At 43.3% G+C, this 14,224-nt stretch overlaps 1 protein-coding gene across 1 annotated transcript in view; it reads left to right on the top strand.

Moving 5' to 3' along the window:
- Positions 1-1,332: 1,332 nt before the first annotated feature.
- LOC134464015 (ankyrin repeat and BTB/POZ domain-containing protein 3-A) overlaps positions 1,333-14,224 on the top strand; it is a 252,070-nt gene continuing 239,178 nt past the window's right edge. The window contains exon 1 of the mRNA XM_063217454.1: positions 1,333-2,209. Coding sequence (XP_063073524.1) covers positions 1,345-2,209 — 865 coding nt within the window. The 5' untranslated portion in view covers positions 1,333-1,344. The remainder of the gene's footprint in view (positions 2,210-14,224) is intronic.

The following is a 14,224-nucleotide window of genomic DNA, read 5'->3' as shown; positions in this document are numbered from 1 at the left end:
TGTACTATTATCCAACACAACATGTAGCCTACTAGTTAGTTGTGATAGCCTAACATCCACATTGTAAGGATTCAGATAGGACAATGAAAGAAGTACCCTACTACTGCAACAGCGCTGCAGATTAGATTAGCGTGTATTGTCTAAGTAAAACACCTTTAATTGTTCTGGGCTTGAAAACAGAGCGAAAATTACAGTTAGCCTACCCAATTATTTGTTTAGAGAGGATGGAAATAGTCCTTACCAATCTCTATACCAGCTTTATTAATTCATGACTTTGTGGAACGACTCTTATTATTTATTTAACTAATTATTTGTCTGAACATCTATTCAGGTAGGCCTACGCAGCCCTTTCACAGGCTGAGAAATAATAACTTCGATGTCAGGCCAAGTTCGCTGGGGCGGACAGGGGCGCTGCCAGAAATGCTGGGCCCCATGAAAGATTTGAATTTTGGGCCCCCTTAAGGGCCCCTCTCAGTGCTTGGGCCCCCTTAAGGGCCCCTATCAGTGCTTGGGCCCTTAGAATCTGTACCACTCCCCCCCCCCTAGCGGCCCCCATGGGGGCGGATAAAAAGGAACCGGACATGAAGGCATGTTCACCAGATTGCTTTCATCTTGAGTCTGTCATCGTAGCAAATTGACTTTTCATGCCGTGAGTCATCTCCAAGTTTGACCATCTTTTTCCACTACCCAAATGCTGATGGACTATCAGCCTGCAAAATATGATTGCGAAAAGGCTTGATATAGCCTACCCCATAAACGCAGATGTTAAACAAGCAAATAGTCGAGCCCTAACGTCAGTTAATTTTGGAGATTGAAAACATAGGCCTACCATACATAACAGGTTGATATGAGAGCTGTAGTTGACAACGCAGAGAGTAGCCTACGCTTGAGCAGCAAATTCTGAGTCATGACTTTCCAGACTGACGCTCCCCTGCAACAGATTTGCCATATTCGAAATCTCGAGCTGTCAGGTTCATCCTGTCAAAGGAGACTGACTGACATCTCTGATTGGATGCCGTCGTCATTATGCTCATGACCCCTCCCACTCCTGAGAGATGCTTTGTAGACAGCAATGCAGTGGTAGTCGAGAGTGCGGGAGCTATCAAATTACGCGCACGACACGAAGTTAAGCGCAACAGCGACTTGATGCCATATTTTCGTTGAACTCGGCAGAAAGCAATTGCAAGAAGATTTTTTTGGTCTCTCTCAAGAAATCACTATCAATTTTCATCTACGGACGCGAGGACTAAACTACAACACTGGCAGTGGGAGTGAAGTGCAAAAACTGCATTTGGGCATTCCTTTGGGAAACAAAAAAACAGGTATACACTATGAGGTGCAGCCATGGCAGGCAAGGGTAAGACTGCTGTGAGGACACTGGAGGATTTAACGCTAGATTCCGGTTATGGTGGAGCGGCAGACTCCTTCAGGTCGTCCAGCGTGTCTCTGTGCTGCTCGGACACGCATCTCTCGTATGCGCATGGGGGAAACTGCTGGCATCTGACGGAGTCTATGCACAGCAGACAAAACAGTTTGGACACAGTCAACACAGTCCTGGCGGAAGACACAGAAATCCTGGAGTGCTCTGGACAGTGCGCGAAATTGCCCGAGCTGGAGGACGTACCATGGAGCCTCGGAGAGGTGGAGAGCGCGCTCAGAAAGGAGGAAGAACTGCGATTGGGTTGCCCGCCGAGGGAGATCCTGGCCAAGCTTTCAGCTTTGGTGAGCCGCGCGCTTGTGAGAATTGCCCGCGAGGCGCAGCGCTTGAGCTTGCGCTACGCTAAATGCACCAAGCATGAAATTCAGAGCGCAATTAAAGTGGTCCTCTCTTGGACCATATCTGTCAATTGTATTACCGCAGCGCTCAGTGCCCTGTCACTGTATAACATGAGCACCGGAGACAAGTTCAGCCGGGGCAAGTCGGCGCGCTGCGGACTGGTGTTTTCGGTCGGGAAGTTCTTCAAGTGGATGGTCGACAGCCGGGTGGCCTTGCGGGTCCACGAGCATGCGGCGATATATCTCACGGCGTGCATGGAAAGTCTCTTTAGAGAAGTGTTCTCCCGTGTTCTACGCAGTGCACTGATCGAGAAGGACAACGGAATCCCTAAGTTTACCGTGGAGAGTTTGGAGCAGGCTATCAACAACGACTCGGAATTATGGGGTCTCATGCAACCTTACCAGCATCTCATTTGTGGGAAGAATGCAAACGGTAAGATCAGTCTTTGTTGTTCTTGCTGTCGTGTGTGTATGAGTTATCTGTTGCCCAACTGTCATTTTTGCTCTTTGGTTTCCTGCTGAAACCATCAGATGACAAGATTGTGTATCATGCGTACAGTCTTTTTCCGGCCTGTGCGCTCCCCCTATCTGATGTGTGTTCGGTGTCTCATGTGGCCGTTGCAATTTCATTATGCCGTTTCAGCTCAAGTGCACTCACTCTGTGGTTAGGATTGATTTGAGATGTGTCGACACTTGCCTTGAAAGGTAGAGCAGAAAGTGGATTGCTTTTAGAAGAGGAGGAACCCTGGAGATGAGAGATCCGGCTTTTCAGATAAACACTCTGACTCTAGGCCAGTGGAGAATCCACATGGCGACACTGCAATGCAATCTCCCTCTTAAAGGTCACATCACATGTAAGAATGATAATGCCAACATTTGTGACCATTTGTGATATTTGTAATAGTTTTCCTTCATGAGGCAGTCTACCTTCACTCAAAAAAACATACTCACTTGGCTCATGCAATTTATCCCTGCTTGATTCTGTATTACTATTAATATTATGTACTTCCAGTTCCCCCATACATTGTTGAATATGCCTTAGACTGTAACTCACTTTGGATAAAAAGTATCTGCTAAATGCAATGCAATGTAATGGAAATTTCTCCATGGCTGGGTAGTAAGAGGGAATGGCGAGAGAATGGCCCACCAAACCTGTTTCCCATCTTCATTCACACACCCGTGCCAGCATCCCTCTGAGTGGAAATGCTTGCAGCAGATGCTTACCACCATGCTGATTACCCCGCTCCAACATGCACGGTCTTGAATACTGCTTTAAAACCCGTTCACTGCTCATTGGCTGAAAACAGGCCGGCCAGCCTGTCTCTCTCATTGATCCATTGTCAGAACCATAAAAAAAAACCTCAGGCGTGATTAGAGATCAACACTCAGGACTACCCAATGTACAAATATGGGTATGGTTGTAAACAGGGCCTGGGGGACAGATATTGTAGTGTCTGTTTTGTAGCGTTGGCATTTTGCCAGGTGGGTGCTGCTGCTGACACTAGCTGCTGGCACAGTTTTGGCAAAGGCCTGAGCTGCTCCGGGTGGGCCTCCCATTTTAAAATCCTATAAAGGACGCGTGTCCAAATGTGGCACGCCACCCATGCACGCCTTCTTTTGTTCACTACAACAAATGAGGCCCCTTGCCATCATTGCAATGTGCCCCGATGTGCCACAAACACTTTGAGTGGGAGGGGAATGTGCAAAACTATGAAGCCCGTAAAAGCAGACTATGACAGGGGTTCTCAAACCTTTTTTTTTTCCGGGGGACCCTTAATGGAGTAGAACATTTTGCAAGGGCTGCCTGTAAAAGTGACACCACAAAGTAGGCCTATAGTTACCACAATCTGCCCTACAAAGGCTAAGTACAGTAACTGTGCCAACACTAGAACTGAGAAAAATTATTTTGGTTCTAGATTGGATATTGTTTCTGCAAATTTGACACAACAATATCTCTAAAACAGCACATATTTGGACCATAAGGCTTTGTCACAAGATAAAGGAGGTGTAATGAAGAACCTTTTTCTATATTTCATTTTTACAAACGATGTAGTTACGGCACTTTTCCTTTGTAGCGTGGAATTGCAAAATTAGGGCCTATACTGTATGTAGGAACAGTTTTTTTGTTACATTTGGGCCTGCTGTGTAACTATGCTTCCCTCATATTAGTATACTGTATGATGTTTTGCCAATTTATGTTTTGCATTGTAACAAGCTTTTTTCACGGACTCCCGGATCTGCGCTACAGACACCCAGGGGGCCACTAGGCCCCACTTTGAGGACAACTGGTCTACGACAGCATCCTGACTTCGTTGTCTGCTGTAAGCAAACCAGTCTTTGCCCCCTCTGATCGTGTACCGCCTTTGGCCGTTGGGCATTACAATACACCGTCTTGGCTGCTTTTTAAAGAAACAAATTGTTCCACTTTTGCTCATGACCCAGCAAATTAGACTTGGTGGCTTGCGAGGAGGAGGATGATGGGTAGGGGGGATGGAGAGACGCTGGGCCCTGTGTGCTGTGCACCACAAGTAAAATGCTGCGCCCACTGTGTTGAGGACAATTTGACACTTTCAAATGCTGTGCCGTGTTATGTTTGGCTTGCACTGTAAGATTGTTTTTCTTTGTGATTATCTAAACTCTACTGTAGAAAGACTGGTTACCTTCTCTGTGCCACGATGTGCTATCCCAGTATGTCTTTTCTTGACAGCAATTATTTCTTGGGAACGATAATGAAGGCTGTAAAATCACTTCTGTAAGCAGTTTTTTTTAATGCTTTATTAACACGGGCTAGAGCCTAAAGGCTTTGAAAGAATGGAAAAAAAGAACAGAGAATGCCATTTTGTTGGAAAAAGATGTGCTGTGACACTATTGAGCTTCATAAATGAGTTTCAGATACAGTTTGTGCTGAAATGGTCTTCATTTGGAAGCTTCAGAAGCTTGACATGGACTTTTCCACCTCATTAGCTTCTAAAATGATGACTGCAAGACACAATTATTTGATTATCTTTTATTTTGATTGTGGCGTATATTTTGATAGACCCCCTCGGGAAACAATGTTGACACGCATATGAAAAGGCCACTTGGTAGAGAGCTAGATTGAAACTAGCATGTTAAATCGCTTGATTACATCTGATCACTGCTCATAATTTGCCATGACCTTGCAGCTGCATCCCTGGCTTTGCTCTGAGCTTCATGTCTTGGGACATTAGCAAATAATATTTCTGCAGAATACTGTCATAACCTAGCAAAGTCTAAATCTGGTTTTAAGCCTCGAGCGTTAGCCTACTCAGTGTGGTTTTTCCCTCCGATTGAGCAATTCAGCATAATAACCCTTCCTACAGCCCTTCATTGCTGGAACCCATAGCATTATTCTTAAGGTCATGGATTCTCGCCACCAGGGAAGCTGACAGGGGGCGGGGGGTGGCAAAGGGGTTAGTTGTCCCAGACCTTGTTAGAAGGTTTGTGGGCCTTTTTGTTGACTCTGTCCCAGACCCAGCCAAAGCTGCCAGCGGCCCTGCTCTGCTCTCCACCCCTTATAACCCCTCAAAACTCACTCAGCGTGAATTTATAGATGTGGCGGAAGATTGCTGCTTTTCCAGCATCCCGCTGGAGGAGCCAGCCTGTGCCAAGCCTGCAAAGTTCAGTCTCGCAGCCATCATTTGCGCTCATTTTTTTGTTTTTGGTCTCCACATTGTTACCTTGTTATTGGTCCTTTCCAGCAGTGATGCTTCACAAAAGCATTCCGTCAGTTTCTTTTCATCTCTCCACAGTTCCTCTGGAACTGACCCCAAAACATTTGATCCAAATAGGATCTCACTGCCTGCTGTGGGTGCAGCTGTGTTGTTATTTCTGCTTTTGTCCGCATCTTCTTTTATTGACACAGTTGGCCGCAATTTTATTGTTGCCTTCTGTGGTGCCTTAAACCATGTCCAAAAAACAAGGCATCCATCCATCACACATAGCAGGCTATTCCGATCAAGAAGGAACATGATAGTTCTTAATTTCATTACATTTGACATCCTCTCCTTCCGATTTATTTTTCATTGCTGGTGTTGGTGTTTCATTATTGGTGATTGTGTGACCCTCACAACTGGGTTGTGGGTTGTGTGCACTCTTGATCGACTCGTCTGTGTAGCGGTCAGAGCACATGGTTGGCACCCTAAAAGGCCTAGGTCTGAAGCTGGGAGGGCCATCTCTCCTCCCCTTGCCGCCTGAGGATTGTTGAAAAGTCTCGTAGATGAAGCCAATGAGTTGTCAACACAGAGTGTCAAGACTCTGGGTATTTCTCAAAGTGAAGTGAAGCTAGGACGAGTAATGCCCGTTATTTGCTGATTTCACCAATGAGTAATTATTAATTACACTAAGAACTAGTAATTGGATACTCTTTGGTAAAATCTGTAAAATGGATGTTACTCGTCCTAGCAAGGCTAAGACACTTCACTTTGAGAAATACCCACTGACTAATTAGTTACTGAATTGATCATCTATCAAAACATATCACCATCACCTTGCACGGGTGAGGCATAAAATGCAATTTCGTTGTGTGCAGTGTGCAGTTGAACACTTGTGTGCTGTGGAGTGCTGTGTCACAATGACAATGGGAGTTGGAGTTTCCCAGGTGGGCTTTCACTTTCAAGTGCAACAGCAATTAGGCCTACTGCCAGACGAAGCTAGATAAGACGCCATGGGAGCCTGTTCTAGAGTGAAGGGCAACACAACCGACCGAAGATCTGTATGTCATAGCACAGCAAAATACTGGCTTTAGACGGTTTATCTTGTGGTCACTAACATTTTTTTAAATAACCCACACCAGTCAAATGTTTATCAATGACGACAGCATGCAATTCACACTATATTACATTTTAACAAACTAGTATTGATTTTAATAAGTCAACACAATATTGTGGCTGCATGATTAAACACGGCAATAAAGTACCTTGGCTACATTACGAGTAGGCTAAATGGTGAATGGCTCACTACAATAGAGTACTGCATTTGAGGAATTAGACAATATTATTTTATAGCTCTATCAGACTGTGAACACAACCTGAGGCCTGCAGTCTCTCATCATATTTAAATCGACAAATACCACTGTGAAAAAAAATCAACAGTTTGCAGCTGAATGCTCATTTTATATGTAGCCTACCCTAAGGACAAAGACATTAAGTTATCTCCGTGTTCACTCTTGTTTTTTATTTTGATCTATTATTTCAATCTACAGAGTAACATGGAATATGAATGTCAGTGCCTGTCTATCTGTCTGTCTGTCTGTCTGTCCGTCCGTCCGTCTGTCCGTCTCTCTGTCTCTGTCTGTCTGTCTGTCTGTCTGTCTGTCCGTCTGTCTGTCCGTCCGTCCGTCCGTCCGTCCGTCCATCTGATTCATGCAGCCAATTATGTTTTGGCTGTGTAAACAACAAGATCCCTTATCCCACAGACTGTATACTCAGGATTTACTGTTTTTCTGGCCAGCCTGCACCCATACTACAGCACACTGACGGAAGCGAACAGTAAGAGGGTCTCACATTTCACTTACACGTCCTGTCAGAGTCGTAGACATATCCGCTATACCTGGAGGCAGGATAAACCCCCGGCAGCTAACAACACACGGTGACAGTTATGTTATTGTTGCGGGCCTTACTAGGCTATGCCGTGTGCGCTCCACGTCCAGCCATGATATTTAATCACACGACAGTTTCATTTCCGCACAGCAGTTTCATTTCCAGAGCCGAGCATCATGGGAACACTCCTCTTGCTGCTCGTAATCGTCTCAGGAGCGCTACTACCTCTTGAGCACTGCAGTATATTTTTTGTTGATGTGTAGGCCTATAGCCTTTTCATTCAGAATGCCCATTCATTCTTTGTTGAAAATACTCAACTACATAATAACGACATTGCTATTACATTTCGGATAGTCTCGAGTAACTGATTACTCTAAAACTTGGTCATAACTATTTAGGTGAAAAGAAGACTCTGCACAAAGGGCTTCAGCTGAAAATTGGCCTTTTAGCCTACTGCAGGTCGGGCCAAGATTATTTTATTTTCTAAGCATCTTCTAAAACTTAAAAAATGTACAGTTTTACATTATTTTCATCTTATAGGAAGTTACTGTAATTCAGAAAAGGAAGGTAAGGTATTGCAGTACCACTCACTTGCAGAATAATGTAATAGGCCTACATAATTTAATGTGTGCATGTAGAGGGGCCTACAAATAGCCTATAGGCCTCATCTATCATGCTTTGTGTACATATTCATGTATTCCAAGTCATCTTGATCATATCTACTTGGCCCACAAGCTGCAGGCCTACTTTTTTTGCAGATATAGAATAATGTATAAGCATGGAGGGCATCACTTACCCTTTTAAGCAGAAAACAACATGTTACAGTAAGTGACTTTAAAAGCAATTGTAACATATTGCCCATGCTGCTGGAGATAATGCTGGATATACGTCTATAATCCTTCAATGCATATTTGGCCCTTCTGCTACACAGTAAAAATGCAGTGTTATTTCTTCTTAAGAAATTCTTCTTAAGTCTTAAAGAATTTAAATGAATTCCATTTCAGAAAGCATTTGGTCACTCTCAATAGGCCTACTAATGTTAATTTTACTCTCTGGTCAGTGTAACATTTTCAAAGTTTATTCTACTCAATATTTTGCAAATATCAACACTGCAATGTGAAAAAATATTGAGCACTGGTGGCCCCTGGACCAGAGTGTGGAAAATATTCTTAGATATAATAGGGGGTCCCAGCTGAACAATGTTGGGGACCACTGGCCTACTGTAAAGAGGTGGCTGGAGCCAATGGACCTACACATGGGAAAATACAGTGTTAATTCAACACGTAGAGTACTCTGGGACCATACATGAATCGTGTCTAAGTGTTGAATTTACACTGCATTTGTTTGGTAGTGTATGTAGCCCTTTGGGGGTGCCATGCTTGGTGCTACTCGCTGTCAGGTCTCCCACAGTGCTGTGAAATTGTGTTAGTGAGGAGGTACATCGATCACAACAGCTCCCCTTGGGAAAGGAACAGTGAACAGAGCAATGTGAATTTTAAAAGCTACAAGCCAATACTCCAGGGCCACCTTGCTTTTCACCTGTGTGCTTAACCCGTTAAGACACGTCGTTATAAATTTGCTGTTGCCAAAATGGCAATGACCAAGTCATAGTGTATTACTTAAGGCCCTGTGTTATGTCATAGTAGTGTCGTGCTATAGCAGAGAGGAAAGAAGAAGAGAGCGAAAACTCTGCCTCTATGGCGTCACCATTCTTCTTTCCTCTCTGGCTATAGTTAACTTTCGAATGGCTATTACAGTGTTTCACGGGTGGAACAGCCAGCGTGCATTACGGGACTACAAGTGAGTTCTCTAAGAATTCTCAAAGATGTGAAGCGTGGAGCGTCTCATTCACCAAGTTCACCTTTTTACCTTTTTTGTTACTTGAAAGATGTCTTACACTGAGAGAGAGAGAGAGAGAGAGAGAGAGAGAGAGAGAGAGAGAGAGAGAGAGAGAGATGAAATTCCTTAGCAACAGCAACAACCTGTTGTATCTGAATAGCCCACTCTTGTGTACTGTATGCATGGATGTAACCACCATAGAAACGTATGCACATAGATGAATAAAAAATAGCTAGACAACCAGTATGTTGAATTTATAGGGATTCTGCAGTAGCAAGCCCTCATTATTGAGTCGAATAGTAAAAAATGCCCCTGGTCTTTTATGGAGGACTGTAAGATACTTCAAATGAACAGAACAACATCCTCCCACTCAATTCTACCTCATCAGCCAGAGTATAGTAATCCTGCTCATCATTCAAGCTAGTTAATCTTCTGCAATTATGTTTCCTCGCTGGAGCAACATATCTTGTCAGTGTACGGCTGTAATAATACACCCAACTTACGAGTCGGTTTGTATCATGATTTGTCACCCGAGATTTGATATGGCCCATGATTTTTTTATTATCCTTTTTTTTTTTTAAACTGCGAGATCAGAAATAACAGCAACACAAGGTGTAATTGAAAATGGATGGATCACTTGGTCATTGACTTTCTTCTTATTATTTGCAAAGCAGGCATTGTTTTCCTCTTCGCCAAACCTATATTTGTGATCCCATGTAAGAGTAATAAGGTTGTGGCTTCTAACTTGTGGCCCTTAAAGTAAGTCGATAGACATGAGTGTTTTGTTTATGCATCGATTCACTGTTGCTGGGCAATCTTTGCACACATGCAATTCAAATTATATGGCCATCCTCCTCATCATTGGAGCACACACATGCAGGGACTTGAAATCATGTCAATAAGCTCTCCAGCCATTTCACAAGGACACCCATGTTCAGCTGTGCCTGTCTGGGCTGCTGCTCTTCAATTGAACCCTTTTATAACCACAATGGTATCGTATGGACCTCATGCCGACCAGAAGAAGATTCCTCTTATTTTCTCCCCACTGTGACAGTGTGTCAAGCTTTTATCCATCATTGTGTCGTGCTAAGATACATATCAGGTGTGTCACTTGTCATTAATAGACTAAGCATGGGGTGGTGGACGTGGAAAGGATTATTTTGTATAACGATCACACTTTTGGGAACTTCAGTGTGGAAAACTCTTCTCTGCTACTGGCAAAAGACATCTTTTTTAAGAGTGGTGTGTCCCGCTGAAACTCTCAGATGATTGAACCATCTTGACCTCCCATTATGGTGAGGAAATGATTTTTCACAATTTAAATCTTTATAGAGACAGAGAATCTTGTTGAGATTATTTTTTATTCAGCTTCTTTTTTTTTTTTTTAAATGGCACTGTTGAAATGTGAAGATGAGATGTTAACAGGGTCATATAAATGTCAATTGGTTTGTGGCTTGACTTGTCTGGGCAGGGTATATCAAATTCAAGTGAGAAACCCCTTTCTGCTGTTTGTTAGATGAATAGGAAGATTTAATAGTCACATGGAACGTGTATAACAGGCTCGGCAAAAAAAACCCGTATTGAAAACAGAAACCGTACCATTTGTGTGTATCTCGAACGGTGATGCACAATGTCGCCGGTTCCCCTCAAGAAATATCCCCCGAAAAACCCACACTCCCCCCAGGTTGGATGAGGTGAGTCGGTGGCAATGTACTCTATAGTGCACTATAGTCATGGGTAAGCGGTTAGGGCGTCAGACTTGTAGCCCAAAGGTTGCCGGTTCGACTCCTGACCCGCCAGGTTGGTGGGGGGAGTAATTAACCAGTGCTTTCCCCCATCCTCCTCCAAGACTGAGGTACCCTGAGCATGTTACCGTCCCACCGTACTGCTCCCTTGGGGGGCAATTGAGGGCTGCCTCCTTGCAGGAGTGAGGCATAAATGCAATTCTGTTGAGTGCAGTGTACAGTGTTGACTTGTGTGCTGTGGAGTGTTGTGTCACAATGACAATGGGAGTTGGAGTTTCCCAATGGGCTTTCACGCTTTCATTAGTGTAGTCCTACCGTAACAAAAAGAACAAAAAAAATCATCCACTCCCCCCCACCCCCGTCGTCTTTTCTCATCTCCTATCTCCAACTCGCTCTACAACCCAGCAATACGGATAGCTTGACTGGCATCTCAAACCCCAGATACCACTCAAATTGGTTGTGATTAAAATGTTTCAGATGATGGCAAAAGCTTTTGACTGTCATCTATGTCAGTTCTATTCATCACGGTTTCCAAAACCAAAGTGTCTAGTTTTGAAATAATGTAAAAGTAAAAACATATTTTTACCATTTGGGAATAGACTCATGGGTAGATAAATGTAATTTTACCTGGCTTGGAATTCAATGTGTTAACATACCTCCACTGTATATACAAACGTACTTGGGATATATACCCTTGCATAGCATTGCACAAATCCAGCATATCACTAATTACTGTGATACACACAATCATAAACACACAAAATCCACATCTCATTTTCATTATAGCACATAAGACATTTTGTGGTGTATAGTGAATAGATAATGCAGCATTACTGTGGATAGTGCTGTTATCATGAGACTTGTGACAAAGATCACTTGCTCACAGTCACAACTATGTACGCATGTAGGCAACGTAAAGGATCAAACATTCACATCATCTTTCCCAACATGCCATCTAAGCCAAAGGTGTAACTAATTATATTATTTATTATAAAATTGTAATGGTAGCCCATGTTTCCATGTCATCCTTTTCACAGTCATCAGAATCGGTACATCCCAGTGTGTGTGTGTGTGTGTGTGTGTGTGTGTGTGTGTGTGTGTGTGTGTGTGTGTGTGTGTGTGTGTGTGTGTGTGTGTGTGTGTGTGTGTCTGTGTGTGTGTCTGTGTGTGTGTGCGCGGGTGCGTGCATACATGTCTATGTTCAGTACTGTAAGTGTGGGTAGTTGCTGGGCATGTCATTCTCCTCACATTGCCTCTCAGTTGGTGCTCTCTGACATCCATTGTTTCATACTTGTACCGTAGGCGTGTAAGTTAATAACTCGGAGTGTACACATTAATAGTGACTGTCAGTAGGACTGTGTCGACCGCCAGTGCGATTCTTTGCAGCAAATTCTTGTGGTGTGGTGTGTGTGAGTGTGCGCGCGTATGTGTGTGTGTGTGTGTGTGTGTGTGTGTGTGTGTGTGTGTGTGTGTGTGTGTGTGTGTGTGTGTGTGTGTGTGTGTGTGTGTGTGTGTGTGTGTGTGTGTGTGTGTGTGTGTGTTTGTGCCAGCAAGTTTATGAGGACGTTAGTGTTTTCATTTGTTGGGTTTGCTGTGGCCTTTTGGGATTATTCTTCTGTGCATGTTCATACTCATTGGGAAAAGATAATATGTGTAAAAACTTAAATGCAAATTTCATAACATCTTAGATAAGAAATGGACCACTTTCCGGAAACATGTTCCAATGTATGTGTTCCGGAGACAGATTTTATAGGTGACATCAACCAAACCTTTATTTGAAAGAGGAAACCAACGCACACCAGAGGTTTCGAGGTGCAGGTAGCGGGTGCAAGATCACTTTCTGAGAGGAAGATACCACACACTCTTTTCCAAAAGGCCACACGGCCGAAACGTTGTTTCTGTAAATAAAATTGAGCACGATGGACAAGAGTGTGCGGTATATCTTCCTCTCAGAAAATCAACCAAACCTTTACCACCTGCAAGTAAATAGGCCCATGACGTCCCTTATAAGAACATTTAATTCTTATTGTTACTGTTGTTTGTCTTGTGTGGCTCAAAGTCAAAGGTATCCCATCATCCCTTATGTTTTTTTGGCAGAGGTGTGGACCTTTGACAATGCAGTCAGCTCAAATAAGAGACACAGAACTATTGTGCTGTTTTCCACATGTTTGGGATAAAATCACAATAGAGTTTTTGTCTCTCTTAATTGTACGCTTCCTGATAGTATTGAATCACTGAGTGTTTCAGACTTTGCTTAATTATTTGGCCTGATCTGACCGCTTTGTTGTCTCTAGGAAAGGAACAAGATTAAAGGGAACATGTTGTTTAGTTTTTCAAGCACTTTCCAATGGAATTTAGAATGAGGTGATTAGAGCGTGTGATTTCCATTTCCACATGTTCCTCCAAAAAAGGTATGAAAGCTTTTCCAACAGGATTTCCTCTGGAAATCCAATTGTGTTTCGGGAGAAGAATCTTTGCTCCTATACTTCAGATAGCCTTATTAGCCCTGCACAGGCTGTGCACCAATGTGCTGCTTTAGAGCTAAGTATTGCTCAACCAAGAATAGATTAAAGATTTAAACCATTGCTCACTGGTGGGACGATATTTTGCCTCTTTTTATAGAGATTATGAAAGGAATTACACTTGAATCACTTTGACCGTCTGCTGTGTTTGGGCTTAAAAACCTGTTTCATTTATGTATATCTCACAAGTCTCACAAGACCAAATGACGGTGCTGGATTCTGAACAAATCTTCTGTGTTACCATAATCTATAATATGTCCATGCTCTTTCAAGTTGACCAACTTTCAATATGGCTGCTGAGGCATCAGGATTGGCGTAGCATTGAGCTCCATCCGTTTTCATTTTTCATAATGGTTGTCAGTAAATTCAAATTCCCTTCCACTTTGTGAAACAAATGGCAACTGTTTCATTGAATACAGTAACCTGAAACTTTCATTGGGGCACCTTTTAAAAGCCCTTTAAAAATCCTTCTTCTGGAACACCTCTTCAGAGAACTAAGGTAATACACTCAAGGATTTGTTGAAGATAGCGATCTGGAAAGAATCCTCCGATCGAAATGTGGGAGCCTATCTCTTCTCCATCTTTGTCAGACTCAGTTCAAACGCCCCTTCTTCCTCCCCTTCTCTCTGCCTCTCTCCCTCTCTCTCCTTCTCCCTGCTATTGGCCTAGTTCCTTCCATCTCCCAAGTCCCCAGCTGAACATAGCAGGTGACTGCGCTAGCTCTACACACTCCACCATCAGTGGTTTGCTGGGGAAGTTTCCAGAAACACAGCCACAACTGTCA

This window comes from Engraulis encrasicolus, chromosome 15 (assembly GCF_034702125.1).
Source record: "Engraulis encrasicolus isolate BLACKSEA-1 chromosome 15, IST_EnEncr_1.0, whole genome shotgun sequence".
Lineage (NCBI taxonomy): Eukaryota > Metazoa > Chordata > Actinopteri > Clupeiformes > Engraulidae > Engraulis > Engraulis encrasicolus.
Note: the sequence above shows the minus strand (reverse complement) of the source record. Positions and strands in the feature narration are given on the sequence as shown.